General features: G+C 42.8%; 1 protein-coding gene across 2 annotated transcripts in view; it reads right to left on the reverse strand.

The window, feature by feature from the left end:
* The window catches only part of LOC127424319 (fibroblast growth factor 17-like), a 57,584-nt gene that overhangs the window by 4,860 nt on the left and 32,687 nt on the right, over positions 1-20,037 (reverse strand). For both annotated transcript variants that reach the window (XM_051669389.1, XM_051669390.1), the window contains exons 2-5: positions 3,373-3,992; positions 3,184-3,220; positions 2,257-2,437; positions 1,452-1,558 (exon numbers count right to left, since the gene is read on the reverse strand). In XM_051669389.1, the coding sequence (XP_051525349.1) occupies positions 1,452-1,558; positions 2,257-2,437; positions 3,184-3,220; positions 3,373-3,404 (357 nt within the window). In that variant the 5' untranslated portion in view covers positions 3,405-3,992. The remainder of the gene's footprint in view (positions 1-1,451; positions 1,559-2,256; positions 2,438-3,183; positions 3,221-3,372; positions 3,993-20,037) is intronic.

Consider the following 20,037-nt stretch of genomic DNA (forward strand, 5'->3'; position numbering starts at 1 on the left):
ATTTTGCAGTGGAACACAAAAGGAGACATTTTTGAAGAAAATTTGTGCAGCTCTTTTCAATCCAACAACAGTTCATAGAGCACTGTCATAAAAAATAAAAAAAAACATTATGAAAGTCATTTATTCGACTCATGTGCAATATTCCAAGTCTTCTGAATCCATACAATAGCTTTGTTTAAGGCAGTGGTTCTCTATCCTGAAATCCAGTACAGACTTAATTTAAATAGTTATTCACTTGAAATCTTCCCCTTCGCTGCCGCTCTCAAATCTGATTCTTCATTCCTCATATTAAAACTGGCATGTTGTGTAAAAGAACCAATGCTGCTTGCCATCAATGACGTTAAACATGGTGCAATGTGTCTGCATGCTCTTTTTGAATCTTAGCGCAAATTTCAGAATTTCGACAGAGGGGAAGATTATCAGTGAATAACAACTTAAATTTTAATCAACAGCTTCAGAGGACTTGAAATAAAGCACACAAGTTGTGTGGACTACTTGCTTAAGCTTAGATGGTGTTTTTTGTCCTTTTGGGAGCTCGACAGGCATGGTCACAATCAACTGTTGTTGTATAAAAGAAGACAGCCTGATCTCATGAACATTATGTGACCGTGGCAACATTTTTGCAAAACAATATTACGTGCTTCATTACACGTTTTGCTGAAATGTCCAGCGTGAAAAGAGAGTGAAATGGTGTATAATCTGACAAGTTTTCAAGCAGTTTTTATTTAGATGGTGGTTTTAATGAGTAAAGCGTACCTCCTTAACCTAAAACTGTAGCCTAAACCTAACCAATTGTATCCCAGCAAATGAGAGGTGAACAAAACAGACATCTTTACCCTAAACCAACACCTAAACCTAACCGATTGAGTTGTAAAAGCGAATGAAGTGTTGCTTCTATGACACTCTTGTCTCACGTGTCTGCTTATGTGCTTTGCTTGGCTCAAACCGTGGACCTTTGGGTCTAAAGTCAAACTGCAGAAGCTAATCACGTTGAAATAATTGTGTTAATGTAGGTGGGTCTGTAATAGATGTTGATGCATTATAGTACCATATAAGTGTTTCGATATCATAACATGGAAGTGTGTGAGTAACAATGTGAAAAATAAGTGTTTATAAAGTCATAATCAGCCGTTGTAGTTTTGATTTGTGTGAAAGTGACTAAAAAGCACAGTTGTAGATGCGTCTCGTGTTATTTTCACCAAGAAACTGCAGTGAAATGTTGATTGTGGCATGTAAAAGTCAGTTTGCGAAAATATAGTAATAGTTACGTTCATTCAATGAGATTTTCTAGGTTGGGAAAAGAGCTGGGTAAAGATTCCTCAAAATTCTGTTTTTGTGTTTCCACGGAAACAACAACAGCATACCAGTTTTGGAAGACACTATTCCTTTAAAATACTTTTTTTCTTCTTCTTAGGAATCTCTTGAGTGAGAGTGTAGTAAAGGTTACATACCTTGCCCACTAGCTTCCCCCTGCGGTTCATGCACAAGTATCTGCCACTCTCTGCTCCTTTAATCCGAACGCGACTTCCAAAGGTGTCTGTCTCCACATATAGCCTGGCTGTAATGCAACAGAAAGGAAAAAGGTTCATAGCCATGAATAACAATAAAAAGGTACTAATGGTGCTCTAATGTAACTGAAATAAAAACACAACAAGTTTGAGTACAGTAACTAAAAACTCTGCCATTGTTAAGCACTATTCTCTCTGTTCTGACTCTTAAAATCCTAATGCAGCCAGGTTGAGTTTGTCATATTAAATAATACATTTGACCCAAATAAAACTAGCTATATGTTAGTTAAAATAGATATTACCACATGAAGCAATTTATAATACCATCATGTAATATTTTACATTTATCCCCATGTGTGTATCTGTTTTTTTAAGAATATAGATTAAAAGCATGTTGCATAGTGATAGTATCATGGCATATCATTAATTCAATCAGTGAAATATTACAGCCTAAACGAGAAACTGTTAACGCACTGCTTTTCAAAGATGACTTTGTGTATTTGGCTGCCCATAAAGCCTGGCTGGCCAAATCAGTCCCATTTCCCCTTGCTTTTTGAAGCAAATAATCACATCCTAACTGACACAAAAGAGAACGATTAAACAAAGAAATGTCTTTTGAACCATCAACAAACAGTGCGTGTGTCCTGTTCCAGCCAATAAACCAATCAGACGCTTATAATGTGACAACAGCCCTATCTGCACCGAAACCTACCATGAGTGAATTACTTTAAATGAATTAGCGACTCACCGAAAGTGTTTCCGTCCTCTGCGGTGGCGGTCACTCTCTTGCCCTGGATCTGCACGTGTCGGCCGCTCGTTCGGCTGTACAGCTGGTAGACTCGGACCTGCCGCCGGCTCAGCTGGTCCGTCAGTGAGCCCTGTTCCCTCACATACTGCTTAAAATTAGGAGAAGGGTGATTCTTCTCCCCCTTTTCGGTGCAAAGGGAAAATAAGATCACATATATTTCTCTCTGTTGCTGGAATAGAAAAACTTCACGTTTTTTAAATGCCAGCAAGAGCACTGATTTAACGCTCGCCTACACTCTAAAAAAATGCTGGATTAAAAACAACCCAATTTGGGTTATTTTGGCAACCCAGCGCTAGGTCAAAAAGGGTTCCCACACTTGTTGACCTATTAATTTACATGACATTTCCAGTCGTGTGTGATAGAAGCATAAACATATATATATATATATATATATATATATATATATATATATATATATATATATATATATATATATTAATGTAGAGATTACACTCACAAAGAGTAATTTTAGCCGATTAAATATTTTAAAGCTAGAAAAAAAGTATATCAACTATATAGAAATTAATATAATTTATTAGATAAAACGAATATCAATTATATAGATTTATTATTATTCATTTTTATTCCATACAATCCACAACCTTTTCAGCCCTGGAGATCACAATTTTAAAATTCCCAGAAGAATTCCAGGTTTTCTGTAACCGCAGCAACCCTGTTTAACGATATTTGGAAGTGTCTAATAGGCTACAGAAAGATAATTTAGAAATAATCTTAAAATAAATTAAAGTCCCATTGTATAGCTACATGACACGTTAAATGGGCCTATCCTTAAAAATGAAAAAGATCACTTCTTATATACATGATACAAATAAAAAAAAATATATATATAACATGTAGACAGTTTACCTGTGCGTGACACCAGACCACGAATAGATGGAAAGAGCTACAAAAAAAAAAAAAAAAAAGAGAGAAAACAAAGTTAGTCGAATGGCTATAAATACATTTTGACATTATATATAGTGCACTGGATCAAATAATGCATCATATATGCGCATAATATAGGCTTATAACTAAATGTGAATATAGGCTACTCACATGTACAAGCAGCTCTGATTTATTCCATACATTGTGGGAACAGAAAGTAATGTTCCAAGGCTTTCCTAAATAGTAATCCAGCTCGCTGTGATCTCCTGATTATTTGAGCTGAGTCAAATCCATACGCTAATAAAAACTGCAGAACCGGTAGATCTTTAAAACCTCCTCAGAAGTGCGTCTCCGCTAACAAATGCACAGATAAATCCGACTTGGAAAAATCTTGTCCACGGATAGCCCTGAAGATTATGGAGTTCCATCATATGTGTTATTTAAAAGCACGCTGCTCTCTAAATCATAGAGTCTGTTAAAAAGCGATGATGCATTTGAATGGTGCTATCGGTCCAGTGCGCTCTTGATGTTGTGTTGGCGCTGTCACTTCTTAAAAGGCGCAGTGAGCTCTGCGCGTCTGGATCCCTCACTGTGCCAAAATGATAGACGTCAAGACCCCTCCCATGAGTCTTTCACCTTTTCTCTCCAGAGACTCTGACACCTTTTCTCTCCAGAGACGCTTTAAATCGGACTCTGCTGGATGAATATGTGGCGTTAAAAGTAGTTTCCAACTTCTCAACTTCACCATGAGGCCATGTGACAACTACCCACAGGAGTAACTCCACACATACCTAGGAACAACACGGGAGACATAAGATATACAGTTAAGGCAGAGATACAGTTAAGATGTCAAGCCCATGATGTCATCATAAGCTCCTAGTTTCGTCCAAAGCCCAATTTCAGTCCCATTTGATAGATGATTAATCTTTCCAATTAAACCCTGATGTATTCAGATCATCCTCTGTATTTAAAGCTTTGAGGCTCCTTCAGAAAATTGGGGTGCTGCCTGATGTTTGTTAGGGCCCATCTCATTGTTAGTCTATGCCCATGAAGAGGCCGCGACTCACACCTTTTGCTAACCTGGAAGCCCTAATGAGAAAACAATGGAGGCTTTTAATCATAGGACTCCGGCGGGCTTTTGTTAGCTCCTGCAGAATCAACATCAAGCACTAACGATATAACGTCAACAGGATGCTTCCTTTCCAACACATAGTTAAGTTGCATCACATGCATTTTTCTTGCTATCATGCAAGTGTGACTGTACCAGGGCAGCCACTTGGCCTCCTCAGCTGACTTTGAAAATTCTTGTGAACTTTTCCACCCCAAGAAGAGTGAACTGTTCAAGGATTACATGCTGTAAATCACCGGGTTTGCTTTAGGATGCAGTTTTTACATTGGATATCAAATGGCAACACAATACCAAATTATGATCACGCAATGGATGTCAATATTTTAACTCTGTTGTTTCTTACCAAAACTGATCGTATGCCTTCAGAAGATTCAGAAAGTGATGCATGAATCGCATGGATTTCTTTCATGGTACTTTTGGGTACTTTTTTAAGCTTTAAAGTGAGGCACTATCCACTGCCATTGTTCTAAAAGGACGGACCGAGATATTCATTAAAATATCTAATTTTGTGTTCCACAGAACAAACTCATATGGGTTTGAAACAACATGGGAACGAGTAATTTACAACAATTATGACATTCATTTTTGACCTAATTATTCCTTTAATGTAGACTGAATCAGTCTGATGTTTTTCTAAGGATGAGGCCATGGTACATGATCTGCCCATTTTGGTATCTGCTTAATTTGATTAGCCAAAATGGGCTACCAAGTTATGAATTGCAAAGCTTGATGAATTTGCGGCAAAATACAGTAGAGTTTGATTGGACTCAGGCTATGATGTCAACAACAAACAATATGGGAAGCCTGTGATAAGTCTGTTTATTTTGCTATCCTAAATGCACAAGCATATGGTTAGTTGCATTTTAATATTTACATTTAGCATTTTCCATGACCCTGTTTGAACAGATCTGCAACACATTCTTGAGTCACAACCCACCAGTTGAGAACCAATGCTGTAAATTGATGTAATACTTTGTGTTGTAGCCCTGATTTCAGGTGGCAGAATACACATTTGAGCTATTCTATATAAAATTTAGATCTTTGTTATTTGTTCCTTTCATTTCATATTTAGGCTATTCGATCTTAATATCTGTATACTGAGGAGTTTTTGGAATTATTTTAAATTCGTATAAAGGTGATTTTTTGACAGTCTATCTGCCTGGGCATGGTGACAGACTTGACTATTGGCATTTATTGCAGTGTGTTCTCTGCCCATCAGTTTGTATGTTGCTAACGATAGACAGATATTCAGGAGGGTGTGAATAGTTATTGGTGATAAAGACAAGTGAGACAGGTATGTAAACTGAGGACTGAATAAGTCTAAATATATAAGTATAATTTATTTAGCATGCATTGAAATTTTGAGCCTAACCTCTGTACGTGTTTCTCAACTGATATCGTAATGATTTTAAATTGGATTTTAGGATTGTGGATTGAGTTTATAAGTTTAGTCTGTTTATTATTCCCTTTTTGGTTTTGTTGCTGTTGATTATTTTTGTTGCTCTTGGGCGGTCCTAGTTGAAATATGTGGACTTGTTTAGTGTTTAATGCACTAATTTTGAGGGGAAATCATGCAGAATTCTATGAAACAGATTTAAAGAAGAGACAATGTGTGCTAAGAGAACAAAGGACTAAAAACGGTTCAAGGAACGAAAACGAAAAACGAAAACGAACAAAATTTTAGCAGAATGTAACTGAAAACCGGAACAAAGTGATTTTCAAATGTTCCGGAGTGAAAACATTATTTTTAAATGCTGGTAACCAGTTATAACCGGTGAATTTTGTTCCGATAATTTTTTCATGGAACCAAAGGCCAAAGGTTTTATCACAGTAAATTTGAGGAACTTCACAACTTTATGTTGCCTGAAAAAATTAAACATGTGCTTTGAACCTGAAGGAAACCGCTGCATCACAGTTATTTGCCTAATTGTCTGTTGTGGATGAAGCATTCTGTGAATGAAGACCTTTTTAACAACTATGTATAATTACTACATATACATGCACGGTTAATCCAGATACAAGGAAAACATTATTAGAGGTAAGAAGTAAGTTTCTAAGTCTTCACTGAATTACTGTTAGATATGATGCGTTAATACAGATTTGATGCTGCCGGGTTTTGACTCAGAAGCAGATCTGTAAATAAAATTATACTGAACAGTTAATTAACAACTTGTTATGATTTCTGTGCCGATAATTCCACCACACAGGAAAAAAAATTTATTGCTTATTTTTGCTTATTTTGATGAGGCAAGTGGCTAATTTTGGGCTTGTTTTTCCAGACCATTTAGCTTGTTTCACTTGCAAGATCTGGCAACACTGCAATTGGTATTTCACCCACCCAACAGTGCAGAGTACTGTGACTTTAAAAAGAATGTTATTAGTCATTCTTATATTTTGTTCTAACTGGTAACCTTTTGGAAAGCAGGCTGCAGAACTTCTGAAATGGAGTAAAACAAAAAAAATAAATAAATAACAAAATAAAAAAATACAGTTTTTGCTCAGAATAAACCAAATGAAAAACATTTTGTTTTTAGTCCCTGAAGAGAACTACACTCTGATTGGTAGCTGAATGTATGATCAAATTAGCCAAAATATTTTAACTTAAAATAAATTAAAACGCATCGATTTCGCCAACATAGTCCCCTGACAACTTGTAATAATTTGTACGAGATTGCGAAATCATAAGGATAATACGACTTAGCTTGATTAAAATCATGGTTAGGTTTGGGTAAGGGGTTAGACTTCATGGTTAGGTTTTGGTTTGTTTGTTACGGAGCCACATGGGAATTTGGGATGCCAGGTGGGAATTTGATTTCCTGATTTATTTATTTATTTATTTATTTTTTGCATGCCCTTGCAATAAGTTTTGTGTTCCCTTACAATTTAGTTTGCGTTCCCTCAGAATAAGTTTTGTGTTCCCTCACAATTAAATTTACCATGGTTTTTCTACAGTAACCATATTTAAACCATGATATTCATAGTGAAACCATGGTAATAATACAGGAATATGAAAACAACGGTTAAAAAAAAATCATAATTTTGTAGTTATTTGTAGAAAAACATAGTAACCATACCAATAACCATGGTTAATCTATAGTAAAACCATGGTATCCACCAAAAAACAAACAAACTACAAACTACAGTCACGGTTACTACAATACATAAAACCATGGTCAATTTATTCCAAGGGAACTAGTAACCATGTAGTACCCATGTTTTTTGGCAGAAACCATGGTTTTACTATAGTAATAGTAACCATGAATGTAGTATCCATGTTTTTTTTGTTTGTTTTTGTTTTGTGGAAACCATGGTTTTACTATAGTAATAGTAACCGTGATTGTAGTAAACATGCTTTTTTTTTTTCTTTTTTTTTTTTTTTGTGGAAACCATGGTTTTAATACAGTATACTTTATCCATATAGTAACCATGGTTTTTACTACGCAGTAGATCATATAGCCTATAGTCAACTCGTACGATTTCTTAAAATTTTCTTTGATTATATGACTTGTCATGAGACCTGGGGTGGATTGGATTTCGTAAAAAGCTCTCTATTACTGCTTTATTACTTTGTAAAACAATGACGTTAGGCAAGTAAAAATTGAGTTTTCAAGCGAAAACGGATCAGTGTGGAAATGGCTTGTCATTCCAATTTTTCGTAAATCTGCTAAACTTTCAGCGGATATTTTGGCGCAGATTCCATGGACTTACTCACTGGATCTCATCATAATTATAGCAATGTCCACTGATCAGTGCAAATTTGTGCTGCCCCTTACAGTTATAAGGACCTATGTGAATTCCTCACCTATTAAGAGACAATCTACAATCCCAGTGGTAGGGAATTAAGACAGATGTTTATTAAACGGCGATCTAACACCCACAGCTGTTCTTTGAGATGCACTGTACATTTAAGCAGTCACACCCTGGAAGGCACATATAGGCAAATCAGCTTTTGCAAATGCCTTAGAGCTGAAGACCCATCGAGGTAATCTATGTGTGTGTGTGTGTGTGTGTGTGTGTGTGTGTGTGTTTTTGTGTGTATGTGTGAGTGAACGCAAAGCATCAGAGGGCTTAAGCTGTGGATCTTCTCACCAGACCGGAATTCCGTTAGCCCCAGCAGGATGCCAAGGGTGTCGGCCATGTTTTTTTGGGAGCGGGCGGCTCAGAGCAAGAGCGATGTGATGTGTTCTAATGAAACACCACATGTCAACCACCCCCTCCCTCTTTTTTCTCCCCCTTGCTACACCCTCCTTCAGTTTACAAAGTGCCGGTGAGATCTGAGAGCCTGAAACCCGATCTTATTTATTCATGTCTTGAGTAGCTTTGCTGGTGCTAACTTAGCGATAGAAATAACTCAATGAAGAGTCTCACTCGGGCACCTAGCATCATCAACTTAGGGAGCAGTTCTCCCCACCAGAGCCCCGGCCCAGAATATACCCACAGGTATCCCTTTAAATAAAGTCTTTGAGATGCTGTAAAAAACACAGTTGACAAGTGGACATGGATTCTTTTTTAGGTTCAGAGCTTCAATGTCAAAGTGCTGACATGTGATGACAGTGCACAGACGTGTTGAGCCATTAATTTCTACCACAGTCATGTCCCAAATGGCCCGAGTCCAACGTAAGCACCTTCTAAATTGAACCGGTTATAAAACATAACACAGCATAAATCTATTTACTGAGTGATTACTAATTGACGACTCATATGGCATGTGTGAGAAGCACATGTTGTTTGGTCATCCTTGTATTGTTAGAGCATGTTGAACAGTCTCTTCTTTCAGTACAGACTGATCATACTGACCTCGTTTAACTGCACTTAAGAAAATGGTTTATTCCAGGGTTTTTGCAGAATGCGGCATTCTGAAACATCAACCCCAGTTAGAACCTAGACCCCAACTAGAACCCCGGTTCTATAAAGTGGTTTAACACACCTGGGTTTTTCCAGGAGAACTTGGCTTATGTGGTCATGTAAACGTATAAGCGGCGTTCTGATGGACAGTTGAAGAGTGCCCATGAAACAGACCGGATAACTAACGTCATAGGATGGAGTTAACACCGCTGAAATAATTCAACATTTCTGGGAGTATAGTGGGAAAAGGGAAAATCACACATGCAGGCACACACACACACACACACAGGTTTGTTTCAATATAAAATTAAGGACATCTCATAGACTTCCATTGATTTCATTATAGGCTAATGATATTTTCTATTCCCTAACCATACCCCTAAACCTAACCCTCACAGAAACCTGTGCATATCAGTAGATTTAAAGCTTAACATGTTTTGGCCGATTTATGGGCCTTTTTTTTACTAGTGAGGACCACCTAAAATGTCCTCATTAGTGGGTATTCAACAAGTTTCTCTATATTAGTGAGGACATTTTTAAAAATGTGGCACTCACAAATATAGTGAACATGTGCACATACACACACACACACACACACACAAACACACACTATAAACAATACCAAATTATATACACAATTTAAAATATTGACTACTGTCACTTACATCTGTGTATATGTGGTCAAGTACATTAAGGAGGGAAACCTTATAACTGAGGCGCAATTCGCTGCAGGTCACAATGGAAAGTTAAAGAAACAAAACATCCTGGTTACTTTCGTAACCTCCGTTCCCTGATGGAGGGAACGAGATGTTGTATCGATGTAGTGACACTAGGGGTCACTCTTGGGAGCCCCAAACACCTCTGCTTTTTTGAAAAAAGGCCAATGAGAATTGGCGAGTGGCATTTGCATGCCACTCCCCCGGACATACGGGTATAAAAGGAGCTGGTATGCAACCACTCATTCAGGTTTTGTTCTGAGGAGCCGAGACCAGGTCCTGGCCATTTCAGCGGGTAGTTCAGCATTGTGGCAAGGGGGACACAACGTCTCGTTCCCTCCATCAGGGAACAGAGGTTACGAAAGTAACCAGGACATTCCCTATCTGTCACTCACTCGATGTTGTGTCGATGTAGTGAAACTAGGGGTCCCTATACAAAACGCCACAACTAACTGAACTGTGTTGCGTGAACTGGCGGTGTGTGACGGGCAGACTGCTGTGTGCCTCGTAGCCAGCGCACCAGGCCATTACGTAACCTCCCCCAACGCTCTTATGAGCTTTGAACGGTCCATCAGGAACAAGTCAACTGCCCAACTATAGGGACAGGCTAGCCTAGCCGAGGCCTCTTTTCCCTCTCGTTTCTCCCCAAAAAGAGTGGAATTTGTTTACTGACTGGGAGCCGTAAGTGTCTGCGTTGGGGGGTGTCCCTCCCAAGGGGAAAACACTGCGGAGACCACAACCCGCCCAAAAGGGGGGGGGGGGTATTTTGAGTGGAATACATCACATGGTCTTACCGAGTCTTGTTGGAAGTATGTCATGTGGAGAGGTCCCATGGTAGGTCCTACCCAAAGGGGGAAGAGTTTCTACAAAGCATAGCAACCGGGGGCAGAGGGGCCTCTGCCCAAGGAAGATGCAGTTTGCCATCAGGGAAACAATTTTGCGGAAGATATCACATGAGGTTGCCTTCAGGGAAACAGCACATGTGGAGCACCTACCTCAGTACAGGGGCTCATTAGCACACGTACTGGGTCATCAGCGAGTTTATCTGCAAACTCAGCTGCCAGAGGGCTAAGTAGTCTGTAAACACGACTGGGAGACAAGAGCGCACGTCTTCCCTCAAGGGAGGGGAAAGGCGCTATGCGCAAGCGGTACACCCGGCCAGTTGTCCCGGAACTTACCTGCTCGTGCCTGCCAATACACGGGACAAGACCGGCTCAACCTGGAGATTGTAGAACCTTGCAAAGGTGTTGGGTTTTGCCCAGCCCGCTGCTCTGCAGATGTCTGCCAAACAGGCACCACTGGCCAGGGCCCACGAGACCGCCACACTCCTGGTGGAGTGGGCTCGTAACCCCGCAGGGGGTGGCGTGTCCTGAGCCTGATATGCCATCATGATGGCGTCGATGACCCAGTGGGTGATCCTCTGTTTGGAGACAGCGTTTCCTTTCCACTGTCCACCACAGCAAACAAAGAGCTGCTCGGGTTGGAGCTTCTAAGGCTCTGCGTGCGATCCAAATAGATGCGTAAAGCTCGCACCGGACACAGCAATGCCAAGGCTGGGTCTGCCTCTTCCTGGGGCAGCGCTTGCAGGTTCACCACCTGATCCCTAAAAGGAGTCATGGGAACCTTGTGCACATAACCCGGTCGGGGTCTCAGGATCACGTGAGAGTAACACGGACCGAACCCCAGGCACGATTCACTGACAGAGAACGCCTGCAGGTCCCCTACCCTTTTGAAGGAAGTGAGCGCAGTCAGGAGGGAAGTCTTCAAAGAGAGTGCCTTAAGTTCAGCTGACTCCAAGGGCTCAAAGGGAGCTCCCCGTAGACCCCGAAGGACTACAGAGAGGTCCCATGAGGGGACGAGGCACGGTCTGGAGGGATTCAACCTCCAGTCTCTCCTGCAGGAAGGAAAGCACTGATCCGACTGCGCATCTCTGGGGGTCTTCGCATCGGGAAGAACACCACTTAGCGAACAGATGGCACTTCAAGACATACAGGCGCCTCGTAGAGGGAGCCCTAGCCTGAGTGATCGTGTCTACCACCACGGGTAGTAGGCCACTTAGGTCTTCCGTGTCCTGTCCAGGGGCCAGACGCGGAGATTCCAGAGGTCTGGTCGTGGGAAGAAGGTCCATCCTCAGGGGGATTCGCCGGGGGGTGGCTGTCACGAGGAGCATGAGATCCGAGAACCACGTATGGGTGGGCCAGTATGGTGCTACTAGGATGACCTGCTTCTCGTCCTCCCTGACCATGCACAGAGTCTGTGCAAGTAGGCTCACTGGGGGAAATGCATATTTACGTAGTCCAGGGGGCCAGCTGTGTGCCAGCGCATCTATACTGAGGGGTGCATCGGTCAGGGTGTATCAGAGCGGGCAGTGGGAGGATTCCCAGGAAGCAAACAGGTCTACCTGTGCTCGACCGAATTGACTCCAAATCAGCTGGACCACCTGAGGTTGGAGTCTCCACTCTCCCTTGAGGGTAATCTGACGTAACAGTGCGTCCGCTGCAGTGTTGAGGTCGCCCAGGATGTGAGTTGCTCGTAGCGACTTGAGGCACTGCTGACTCCAGAGGAGGACACCGTGGAGAGTTGTGACATGCGTTTGGAGCGTAGACCACCTTGGCGGTTGATGTACGCTACCGATGCTGAGTTGTCCGTCCGGACCAACACGTGCTTGCCCTGGATCAACGGCCAAAACCTCTGTAAGGCGAGCAGTACTGCCAACAACTCTAGGCAGTTGATGTGCCAACGCAGCCGCGGGCCAGTCCAGGAGCCGGCGGCTGTGTGCCCATTGTATACGGTGCCCCAGCCTGTCTTGGAGGCATCCGTCGTAACCATGACGTGCCTGGAGACCTGCTCTAGGGGAACCCCTGCCTGTTGAAATGCTAGGTCGGTCCAAGGGCTGAAGAGGTGGCGACAGATAGGCGTGACAACCATGCTATGTGTCCCGCGGCACCATGCCCATCTCGGGATTCAAGTCTGAAGCCAGGGAGGAAGCCCAGTCGAAGCCTCTGCGTCCGACTGGACGAGCCCGCTCTCCGATGCTGCGCTCGATAACTCGTCTTCTTCCCGTGCTCCGAACGAGATGTCGAGGCGAGCCGGCGATCTTGTCCGAGCGCCCGACTGGAGCAAGCGAGCGTGCTGGGGAATGGGAGGTCCGTGGGGGGATACCCGGCAGAGGTGGTCCCATTGAGGTCCCCAAATCACCCCCAGTGCTAACTGGCATGGCCTCATACCCGTAGGTAGAAGGACCGAGGCGGGGAGCTGCTGGGGTGGCTTGCTTTCATACGAATGCAAGCTGCGACCAAAACGTTGCCATGGTCATGTTCTCGTAGTGAGGACAAGACTCATCCATGTACGATGTCTCCACGTGGGCAGCGCCCAGACACGAAAGACAGCGATCATGGCCATCAGAAGCGGAGAGATATCGACCGCAACCAGGAATAACACACAGACGGAAAGGCATCTTTAAAAAGATGTTCCATGTGTGCTGCTCTTTTAGAAAGAAAATGTACTCTTTTTTTATATATATATACTCTTTTAGTTGTTTCTGCCAAAGCTCCCAGGGGCGTTCTCTGCAAACCACAGATGCAGAGGGGGAGAAGCAGCTGAAACGCACCGTAAAATCCAGCAGAGAGAGGCGAATGAATTTGGCGGATGAATTCAGCTCAATAAATAGAACCGCTCAGCTCCGAAGAGAAAATCTGAATGAGTGGTTGCATACCAGCTCCTTTAATACCCATATGTCCGGGTGAGTGGCATGCAAATTCCACTCGCCAATTCTCATTGGCCTTTTTTCAAAAAAGCAGAGGTGTTTGGGGCTCCCAAGAGTGACCCCTAGTGTCACTACATCGACACAATATCGAGTGAGTGACAGATAAGGAACAGCATCAACTCTGCAATATCTGGAAATAAAGCAATGCAACAGAAAATAAAATAGTGAAGTCTTGCTCGAATGCCATGTTTGTTATTTACACAAGCGTTGTATGTATTTACACAAGAGTTGTATGTAGATGGGGGTAAAGTGCAAGCCGATAACACAGTACATGTAAATACGTATGCTGATTTTAGTTCTTAAGCAGCTTTCAATAAACTGCTTTTTTGGTGTCCATGTAAACTAGCTCACTGTGAATTTGGCGACAGGAGGTCGAAAGTTTGCTACTTACCAAAATTCAAACCACTGCCCCCAGTGGCCGGAGCTGGAAGTGTTGTTGAGGTGAAATGTCCACAGGGTGGTGCCAAAAAGCGAGTTGTATTTTTTTGTGTTAAGTGATATAATAAAGTCAACAGAAATGCATATTTTATTAACCCGACTTCCAAACCCCAACTCTAAACCTAAACGTCAGTGGATTTAAAATATAATTTTAAAGCAAAAACACAACCTCCAAAAAAATTTCTGATGAGACATGCCATTTATCAGTAATTTGAGAGATTGGGGTTGATTTCAGGGTACATGAATATCTGGAAGTAGCATGTTAATTTCATGTGTAAGCATGTTGTTTAGTACACAAGCTAATAGATGAAAATTTAAGATGGATGTATGTAACTGACTGATATGGGATTTTCAAAGACTGATGGTGATATATACATATTATACTGTATATTTGTAGTCTCTGTACAATTGTAGTGAGCAGAATAGAATCTGAGCTTGCATTCTGAGATGCTATTCTGCTCACTACAATTGTACAGAGGGGTTATCTAAGTTAACGTAGCATTTCTGTGAGCTCGAACCAGTATGGGCTTTGTTTCCCAAAAGCATCATAAGCCTAAAGCCCAAAGTATACTTAGATTTTGACGTGAACGCTCAGCGTCTGCGTACAGTCGAACATGAGCCTATCAAAATATACTCCATTTGATGGTGCGCGCATACACAGGTGGTTGGCGCATGCGCGCTACAACTGTACGAGATACCGGACTATTTCTCTTCAGGAGTTTAGCCTATAAAGGTGTCTTTATAGTCCTTCAGACTTGAGTTTTACAAATGCAGGTATCTTCAGACCTCCTCACACACGTGCTCTTGACATGCACATCCAGTGTTGTTGTTTTTACCTTTGCCTCCTGTTGTTTAGCAACGATTATATCTTTTTCTAGAGGTGACAACAATGGCTAAAATGTGAGTGTTTCCGCCTTGTGGACACATGAATTAGTGCAAATAATTCCAGGCGCATTCTGTGCATTCAAAGACGTGCAGTTAGAAAAATCGGGCTGCATGCGTTCAGTGCTTACGCACTCTCGATTGACAAGATTTGTTTCACGTGTCCTGTACATGAACGCTTTTATGCTTTGCACTGCTGCCACATGATTGGCTGATTAGTTAATCGCATGAAAAAGTAAGTGTTCGGGTGTTTCTAATAAAGTGGTCACTGTATACAGTGTACTGCATTGTGGTGGAACGTTCCGCCCCTCCCTCTCGTCATCGTCACCCCACCTCTGAAGGATGTCCTTTAGCCAGGCTCACGATGGGAGTGGGCAGGAGAGAGAAGAGTTGCATAGTTAGTAAGCCTCATTTGGGCTGCGAGGTGGAACGAGGAACACCTGATGTGTGTTTGGCCTCGTCACCGCTGCCAAATAAACATAGAGCACGCCTCTTCTCAGGGAGATGGCTTCAATTTTCCATATGTGCACACACTGGCAACCTCGCAGGACCAGGATCAGAGCGGTGAGGGTTTGGCCGAGATAGATGCATCACTGGACCAGCTCCTCTGAACCTCTGAGCGAGTTAGATGTGTCACCGGGGGAGAACAGCACGCGTTGCGGCCGAGGGGCTAGAGGCCGGGCCGCAGTCCCCTCACACCTGCCGCAGGCCTGGGAAGACACGTGTGTGGCCTTCGGGCCCCACTCATGCCTGGGCCATTCCACGGGCACTTCCCCGCCCTTCACAGAGCCCAGTCTCACCGCGAGGTTCCAGATTCCCCCTTTATTTTGAACATTATTCCCCCTGGACACTATTTCCCCCTTTTTATGAACATTTTATGTTTATTATTATTTTTAATAAATGCCTCTCTGAGGCTTGACGCCACGCCCACTGTGTCTGTCTCTTGCTCACCCGCCACAGCATATATATAAAGAGAGATAGATGTACTGTAGTGCTGGAGCAATTAATAGAGATAATTTCTTGGAGTTAAATTCCCTTGCTTTACGGCACAATGATGACCTCTGTAACATTGACATTCTTGATGACCTCAACGTAGATTTGAACCTGTTACCTTCAGTTTGACTGCCAGATCCTTCACAACTACACTACCACCAGCAAGAACTAAAACATTGGATTTATAATAGCAAGAGAGTTCATATTTGTGCAGCACTGACAATAAGATGGCAGTCTGTGTTACTTTTAAGGCTCTCTACTTGGTTCTGATTGGTCAATTGTAGCATTCTGACCACTAAACTGTGTATTTGACCATTGTCCCTGGCAACCATCTCTCCTATACTGTGCTGGTTTCATGTCTCTTGTAGAATTCCACAGTCTCTTTCTTTTTATTTGGCGAAAGCCAGATTTTGAATCGGCAAATTCGTAAGGGATAATGTACAATCATCTGGTCACTATCACAAACGCAACCCCGACAGGGTGATCAGGACTCTGACACAAGTTTGAGGGATCTTGTGTCAACCTGAAGGGGTTTATAACCCTAAATTCTATCTACCTGGGCAACTCTTTACCTATCTTGCTCTCAGTTTTTTCATCAACATTCGCCTTTAGCTGTGTGTAGTGTACTGCAAGTGAAAGGTCGATTGGTGGTCTCCCTAACAGCTTAAACCACATCGTAAAAAAACTGGACCATAAAGAACAACTGGCTACTCTTCTCTGACCTCACAAAAATAGAGACAACACTTCAGAAAGTGGGTGGTCCACTCTCTATGACAAAAAAATTAACAGTGTGGGTACATAAGGGTCAGGTAGAGTGCTTCATAGCACCTTTATTATGTGCTTTGATTAGTGTACTTTAGCATGGAAACAGAATGCTGCCCACCGTCATGAAGCAATACAACAAGAATCTGTAAAATGTTTGTGAATAGAAATGAAAACATTTAGACAGCCCAGACATAATATTTCCCTGCTAATGAAATGTGCAAGGTGAATTAATGGGTAATTATTGCACAGTTCGCTGACCTCTAGTTTTACACCAGCCATTTGCAAGCTGACCATTTGAGCTTGCCAAATTTGACAGCTGACACAGGCAATAAATTTGAACTAGTTCCACCTCCCCCTTGATCTGTAATGAGGCTATAGCCCCTCACCCTCACACAAAAACCCACACTAGAATTAAATCAGAATTTCACAACTTTTAGCTTTTTTGCTTCAGTAGCCATCCCTTGCATATTCTTCCAGATGTTTAATAGTTGATATCACATTTACATACTATTGGAGATAATAGGTAATTAGAAAATTCAACTGAAGTGGAATCAAATTGTAATCAGATTTTTCCTAGGTTGATGGTCATGTTACCACGACATGAAAGAGGCTTGAGATTGCTCTCAGAGGGCACAGTCACATGACCATTTGGTCTCACTCAGTGGGGGTACTTTACAATATTAACCATCAAAATAACATATTTCACAAAAATATAGCACATATATGTAATAACTACTACAAGCATAATTAAAATACTACTGTTATAGTTCTCTTGCATATTCAGTGAACATAAAAAGTAATTAAAATAACAATATATGCACATTGTAATGAATTTATTTGTTACATTTAATTTAATGTCAGGAGTAGGTCAGCATAAAATGAAGACAGTATCACTATTATAAACAAAATTTAAATTTTTGGTAGAACTGATCCTATAAGAATTAATAAAACATGAAAACAAGAAGTTCACGAATGCTATTATACTATAATGCTATCATATCATATCTTAACTTGATCCAATGGGATAAGGAGATCTCTGTATTCAGATTGATTAAACACTGTAGTGCTACTCACAGTGCATTAACAGTACATTAACTTTAGCTAAAATCGGTCTGTGCTTACCGAAATGTGAAACACTGCCCCCAGTGGCCAAAGAGGTAAGTGTTGTTGGGCGTATGGACATGTGTGAGCTCCAGTTTCCGGGTGTAATGTTTACAGGGGGGCGCCAAAAGCAAGTTTTGAAGTGAGTTGTTTTTAGCTGTATAGGCAGTAATACAGTGAAGATGAATGCATATTTCATAAACTGTATCCAACAACCCAAACCTAAACCTAACAATCAGTGGAGTAAACATATAATGTTAGAGGGAAAATGCAACCAACGAATCACACTCCTCATTTTTTTTTATTACAAATGATATTATCAGCATACTGTAAATAATATATTTGAGTGAAAATTTGAATTGAGATTTCTTAGTATTTGGTGTTGCCATTTTGCTATAATGACAGCATGCACTTGAGCTAGTATGGACTCTTCAAGTTTGTACCAAACCAGAAGATCATGTTATCCAGCTTGGTTTGAACATGTTTCCAAAAGCATCTTGTGTGCTTTAATGGAAGCAAGCAAATCTGACCTTTTGTACGAAGGAGTTACCATGGTTCCCTATCTGTCACTCACTTGATGTTGTGTTGATGTAGTGACACTAGGGATCACTCTTGGGAGCCCCAAACACCTCTGATTTTGAAAAAAGGCCAATGGGAATTGGCGAGTGGAATTTGCATGCCACTCCCCTGGACATACGGGTATAAAAGGAGCTGGCTCGCAACCACTCATTCAGATTTTCTCTTAGGAGCCGATCGGTTGCATTCAGTGCACTGAATTCAATCCTTCCAATACTCACCTCAAATTGCTGGATCTACGGCGCATTTCAGCAGCTTCACCTCCTCTGCACCCGTGCCAGTGCTCCCGTGCAGGTATGTCTGACGTGGTTATCCCTTTGGTCCCCCTCGCCCGGAGTGTGGATGAGTGGCTTGCGCTCTCCAACCCGTCGCGATGGCTGACCCAGAACGTCCGACTCGACTACGCAATTCAGTTCGCCAGGCGCCCGCCCAGGTTCAGCGGTGTCCGCTGTACTTTGATGAAGGGCGAGAACACCGCTACCTTGTGTGCAGAGATCGCTACCCTTCTACGGAAGGGTGTGATAGACCCTGTCCCTCCAGCCGAGATGAAGAAGGGGTTTTACAGCCCTACTTCATCGTACTGAAGAAAGGCGGTGGGTTTCAGCCCATCTTGGACCTGCAAGTACTGCACCGGGCTTTGCACAGACTCCCGTTCAAGATGCTGATGCAAAAACGCATTCTAGCGAGCATCCGGCATCAAGATTGGTTTGTGGCGGTAGACCTGAAGGACACGTACTTCCACATCTCGGTTTTACCTCGACACAGACCCTTCCTGCCATTTGCTTTCGAGGGCCAGTGTGTACCAGTACAAGGTCCTCCCCTTCGGCCTGTCCTTGTCCCCTCGCATCTTCACGAAGGTCACAGAGGCAGCCCTTGCCCCGCTAAGGGAAGTGGGCATCCGCATCCTCAACTATCTCGACGACTGGCTAATCCTAGCTCACTCTCGGGATGTGTTGTGTGCACACAGGGACCTGATGCTCACGCACCTCAGCTGGCTGGGGCTTCTGGACAACTGGGAAAAGAGCAAGCTCTCCCCTGTTCAGAGCATCTCTTTTCTCGGTTTGGAGTTGGACTCAGCCTCGATGACGGCGCGCCTCACGAATGAGCGGCACAGTCGGTGCTGAACTGTCTGAAGGCATTCAGATGGAGGACAGCGGGTCCAAATTTTCCAGAGGCTCCTGGGGCATATGGCATCCTCAGCTGTGGCTACACCTCTCGGGTTGATGCATATGAGACCGCTTCAGTACTGGCTTCAGACTCGAGTCCCGAGATGGGGATGGCGCCGCGGGACACATCGTGTGGTTGTCATGCCGATCTGTCGCCACCTCTTCAGCCCTTGGACTGACCTAGCATTTCTACAGGCAGGGGTTCCCCTAGAGCAGGTCTCCAGGTGAGACGTGGTTACGACGGATGCCTCCAAGATGGGCTGGGGCGCCGTATGCAATGGGCACGCAGTCGCCGGCTCTTGGACTGGCCCGTGGCTGCATTGGAATATCAACTGCCTCAAGTTGTTGGCAGTACTGCTCGCCCTGCGGAGGCTCCGGCCATTGATCCAGGGCAAGCACGTGTTGGTCCGGACGGACAACATGGCGATGGTAGCATACATAAACTGCCAAGGCAGCCTA

Source organism: Myxocyprinus asiaticus, chromosome 33, assembly GCF_019703515.2.
Source record: "Myxocyprinus asiaticus isolate MX2 ecotype Aquarium Trade chromosome 33, UBuf_Myxa_2, whole genome shotgun sequence".
In the NCBI taxonomy this organism is placed as follows: domain Eukaryota; kingdom Metazoa; phylum Chordata; class Actinopteri; order Cypriniformes; family Catostomidae; genus Myxocyprinus; species Myxocyprinus asiaticus.